Source organism: Brassica napus, chromosome A2 (genome assembly GCF_020379485.1).
Source record: "Brassica napus cultivar Da-Ae chromosome A2, Da-Ae, whole genome shotgun sequence".
Classification (NCBI taxonomy): domain Eukaryota; kingdom Viridiplantae; phylum Streptophyta; class Magnoliopsida; order Brassicales; family Brassicaceae; genus Brassica; species Brassica napus.
In genome coordinates, this window is record NC_063435.1 from 20323994 (window position 1) to 20329590 (window position 5597).

The following is a 5597-nucleotide window of genomic DNA, read 5'->3' on the forward strand; positions in this document are numbered from 1 at the left end:
TGTTAACTTATCAATTTAAAATAATTTTATCATATTTTGTTCAATATAACATTTTTATTTTAAAATGATAGATATTATTATTATAATATTGATAAAATAGGATATAATTTTATTCTTTTAGTAACATTTCATTACTAATTACAAATTAGTTGAAAATATTTATATTCAATGTATGACAATTAAGATCTTATTATAATATTTTTCAAGAGATTTGTTAGAATTTTATTTTTTTTTAAAAAAAATTAAAAGATATAAAAGATATTATGATTAAAGTAGTTAAAAATATTATATATATTAGCATTAGGGATATACATTTACTAGAAAATTAAAATGATGGTCCAAATAAAAATATCACTCATCAAAAAATCATGATTTTTATTTTATTAGAAAAGTTTTTTGAAAAAATTAAAATAGAAATAAATATTTATTTCTAACAAAATCTTTAAAAATTATTAGTAAATGTATTTTTGAAATTAATTAATTTTATTTTATTTAAATTTTCGTTTCTAAACCAAAACTATATTCAATTTTAATTTCTAATTATATTTTATGATAATTTAAATTAAAACTAACTAATTTTCGAAAGTAAATTTAAAAAGATTCTCAGAAGATTTTAAAAAGATTTTGTTAGAACATTTTAAATATATTAATTTGTATTTCAAATAAAAAGATAAAAATATGAAAAGATATAATAATGAACTTATGTAAAATATGATATTTTCTAAGAATTGTCCAAACTAAAAAAATCACACATGAAAAGAAGTCATGACTTCTATTTTAATATATTAGATTAAATTGACAGCAAGATAAATAAACTTACAGTCCAATCAGGGGCGGACACACCATTATAATGGGTGTGGCACTTGCCCCATGCTCTTTTTTAATTTTTTCCCTTTAGTAATAATAATAAAAAATTCTAGTTTACACCACGGAAAAAATAATGTGCCCCACCCAACAGAAACTAAAATTAACTTTATTAACCCATTAAAATAAAATAAAATGTTTCAGCCCAATAAACAATAATATCAAGGTACCATAGCCCACTTCAAATAAAATAACTTAATTAGATCTATCCCATTAATTTATTAGCCCAAATATTTTAAAACCCTAATCACCTGTTACGTTCTCTCTTTAGAAAAAATCTGCAAAAAAATTTATTTGTTTTACTTCTTTTCACATTTAACAAAACTTACGTGCTATGTGCTCATCTCTTACTTTGACTCTTTAACCACTATCGACCATAAGAGCTCTTTTTGGTATCTTTTCAAAGTAAGCATATATACTATATGTAACAATCTGCTATATATTTATTTGATTTTTAGGTTTTTGTTTCATAGTGTGTATTATCGTTTTGAATACTAATATATTTTTTACCAGGTACTATGGAGAGATATTTTAAAAAACAATGTGTCTCGAAGTCGGACACTAGTTCAGAGAATTTGACTTCAAATCCTTTATTATCAGAATCAAAAACTAATGTGAAGAATCCAGCTTCGACATCAAAAATCAATAAGGATTTGCCTACAGCTTCAAACTCCAATTTGGAAGATTTGCCTTCAGATCCCGCAGATAGAAAAAGAATATCAAAATATCATCATAATGAAAGAGATGAAGTAAGACGCAAATATCTTACTAAAGGTCATTGTCAACCTCGTGGTCATGATTTTCCTAAGACACTAGTAGAGAATAAATATAGAAGATTTAATCCAGCTTGGTTTGATCTCTACGGTAGGTGGTTAGAATATAGTGTAAAAACAAAAAAGCATATTGTTTGTTTTGCTACTTGTTTAGAGACTACACTGAAAATAAAGGTGGAAGTGATGAATTTGTGACAAAAGGTTTTAATACTTGGAAAAATCCAAAGAGGTTGGGAGACCATGTGGGACAAGTGAATAGTTTTCACAACAGTGCTATGAAGATGGCTGATAATCTAATGAATCAAGATCAGTCAATCACTCGTGCTTTTTATAAGCAGAATGAAGCAGCAAAAAATGAATACAAAATCAGATTGAATGTTTCAATTGATGTTTGTTGATATTTATTGCGACAAGGACTACCTTTTCGAGGACATGATGAGTCGATGGAATCAACCAATAAGGGAAACTTTGTTGAGCTTTTGAAATATACTGCAACTCAGAATGAGCTTGTAAGTAAGGTTGTGTTGGAGAATGCTCCTAAGAACAATCAGATAGTGTCTCATAAAATTCAGAAAGAACTAGCACGTTGCTTTGCAGAGGAAGTTATTAAATCTATTATCCAAGAGCTTGATCATGATGTATTTTGCTTGATGGTGGATGAGTCTGCTGATGTTTCTACTAAAGAACAAGTGGCACTGATTTTTCGTTTTGTAAACAAGAAGGGTATAGTCAAAGAAAGATTTTTTGGTCTTATTCATGTTCAAGAAACTTCTTCTGCATCTCTAAAAAATGCTATTGATTCACTGTTTGCAAAACGTGGATTAAGCATGAAAAAGTTAAGAGGACAAGGTTATGATGGAGCTAGTAATATGAAGGGTGAGTTCAACGGGTTGAGATCTCTAATTTTAAGAGAAAACAGTTCTGGATATTATGTCCACTGCTTTGCTCATCAGCTTTAGTTGGTTGTCGTTGCAGTTGCTAAAAAACATTTTGAAGTTAGTGATTTTTTTGATAAGATTTTTGTCTTGTTAAATGTGGTTAGAGCTTCTTGTAAGAGACAAGATATGATTCGAGAAGACCAACGTAAGATAATCGAGGAAGGAGTTAGCCATGGTGAAACTAAGATAGGAAAAGGATTAAATCAGGAGCGTTCAATTCAAAGGCCTGGTACTACTCGTTGGGGTTCTCACTATAAAACTTTGTTGAGATTGGCTGATTTATTCACTTCCATCATTAAAGTGCTTGAGCATGTCGAAAGAGATGGGTCAGATGGTATCAAAAGATGTCAAGCTAATGGTCTCCGCAGATACTTTCACACATTTGACTTTGTGTTCTACTTACAGTTCATGTTGCTTCTTCTAGGTCTCATAAATAATCTATCAAAGGCTTTACAAAGGAAAGATCAGGATATTTTGAATGCGATGTCTTTAGTGAAATCTATCAAGCAACAATTGTACAAGCTCAGGGATAATGGATGGGATTCAATCATTGGAAAGGTGAACTCCATTTGCGAGAAAAATAAAACAGAGTTACTCATTATGGAAGAAGAGTTTGTTAATCCAAAGAAGCCAAGACAGAGAAGCAACATAACAAACTTGCATCATTACCAAATTGAATGTTTTTACACAGTATTGGATATGCAAATTCAAGAGTTTAATGATCGTTTTGACGAGATAAACACTGAGCTGCTTGGTTGCACTGCATCTTTGAGCCCCATTGATTCATTCCACCAGTTTGATCAGTCAAAACTTGTAAGATTATCAGAGTTTTATCCTGAAGATTTTAGCTCCGTGGAACGGATATATCTTGAGCATCAACTTGGTATTTACATCGATAATATCTCTGAAGATCAAAGGTTTGCCAATTTGGAGGGTTTTGGAGATCTTGCACGTGTGATGGTGGAAACCAAAAAACATCTTTCAGATCCTCTTGTTTATCAACTTTTGAAGCTAGTTTTGACTTTGCATGTTGCCACCACTACTGTCGAGAGATTTTTCTCTGCGATGAAAAATGTGAAGACTACCTTACGCAACCGAATAGGTGAAGAATTTTTGAATGCTTATATGGTTTGTTATACTGAGAAGGATCATTTTGACAAAGTGACAAATGAAGCAGTGATAAAAAGATTTCAAGATATAGGAGAACGAAGAATGATTTTATGAAATTTTTGCATTACTTTTTATTATATTAGAGTTTTTTGTTTTTACTTACTATTTCAGTTTGATTTTAATTTTTAAGTTATATATCACACATTTAACAAATACGTTTTATTTATTGTTTTATTTATTACTAATTATTTTATTTATTATAATAAATAATTATGTGCCACAGTCTATTTTAATTTCTAGGTCCGCCCCTGTCTCCGATCCTCTGGTACTGTTTCTATTTATTACTAATTTCTGCAGTGAAAGTAGCTTTATAGGACGTCGAAACTGATTATCTCTCATTTTGAGGAGGACAGTTTTGAGGATCTTACTCTGTCTATAAATTTCAAGGACCCTTGCCTTTAAACTTTGAGACCTTGTGTGCTATTGTAGGCGCTTATCGAAGCTTGAGATGTTGAAGCGTCGTGACAAAGGACCACCAAAGAAGGGTCATGGAAGACGTGCTGCAAAGCATAACAAGTAGAGAATGTTATCTTCCAACAAAAGAGATCTGCACTCTCATAATGTCAGATAGAACTTACTAGTTAGATTCTTTTTATTTTGTGTTTTACTCTGCTTCTTTAATCTTAACTCTCTAGTATGCAACAGCCTGATATACTTGTGTTGTGTAATAATCATGGATTCAAATCCAAAACTATGCGTATGGAGTTTTGATCATAATCTTCACTTATTCTGAGAGACATCTAGTTGAAAGTGTGATGATGTTTGTTTGACTAGTTCTACAATATACGAGTAACATGCAAGTACAATCACTCGGCAAAGAATAAAACAAATCTGATAAAAAAAAGACAAAGATATTACAATATATCAGACAAGTGCCTGAAACTGATGAAAGACATGACTCTTAACAACCGATCAAATCTCCAGGTCTTGTAGCCATCGTCATCATCCTCGGTACATTGTTCCTTATGGCAGGTGGAGGACACCTTAAGGCAGGAGGACAGTAGCGAAGCATCTGGTCTGGGCGTGTTGGAATGACACTCCTCATGACTCTTTCTGGCGCAACAAAAGGATGTTTCAGTAGATCCGCTGTAGTAGCTCTGAGCGAGGGATGCAACTCCATGCACCGTTTCAAGAAATCGCTGGCCACGGGAGACACAAGTTTGAGAAGTCTCCATGCGTAAATATCTCCCATCTTCTGTGGACGGCCACCAAACATCTCAAGAACAACACATCCTAGAGACCACACATCAACAGCAGGTCCGATCATCACCACTCCATTGGTTCCAACAGCTTCAGGAGGCATATACTGCTTCGTACCACCAGACAAGGACCTAGGGTCCGAACAAGGTTCCTTGGATAAACCGAAATCACCAAGTTTGAGATCCCACGGCTGTCCAAAATTCTTGGAAGGGAAGATGAGAACGTTGGCTGGCTTGAGATCACAATGAACGTAGCCGTTGGAGTGAAGAGCTTCGAGTCCTTGTAAGATCATAAGAGCGGCTCGTCCGACCATAACCTCAGGCATTGGTCGGCCATGGAAGCTGGAGATCATGTTGTGGATAGTACCTTTGGAGGCAAACTCCATGTAGATGCAACAACGTTGGAGATTGATGTCTATGTGAAGGCTAGGGCTTGTGGTTTGGACAATGCGTGGATGGTTACGAAAACGAAGCATGATCCTATGCTCTTTCTCGAGATTGTTGATGTAATAGACGGGAGATGACTTCTCTGCATGTAATCTTGATTTGGAATCTCTCATGAGGGTAACGGAACCAAAGCCACCTTGGCCTAGAAAAGACACAAACTCCAGTGAAGAAAATTCGTCTACAACTTCTCTGTCGTCTCTAGACAT

General features: G+C 33.4%; 1 protein-coding gene and 1 pseudogene across 1 annotated transcript; one reads left to right on the plus strand and one right to left on the minus strand.

Annotated features, from left to right (window-relative positions):
• Positions 1 to 769: 769 nt before the first annotated feature.
• LOC106362884 lies at positions 770 to 4482 on the plus strand (annotated as a pseudogene).
• A 164-nt stretch (positions 4483 to 4646) lies between these two features.
• LOC106362883 (mitogen-activated protein kinase kinase kinase 20-like) lies at positions 4647 to 5597 on the minus strand. The gene has a single exon (XM_013802714.1). It carries the CDS (start codon positions 5595 to 5597, stop codon positions 4647 to 4649), a length of 951 nt encoding a protein of 316 aa, XP_013658168.1.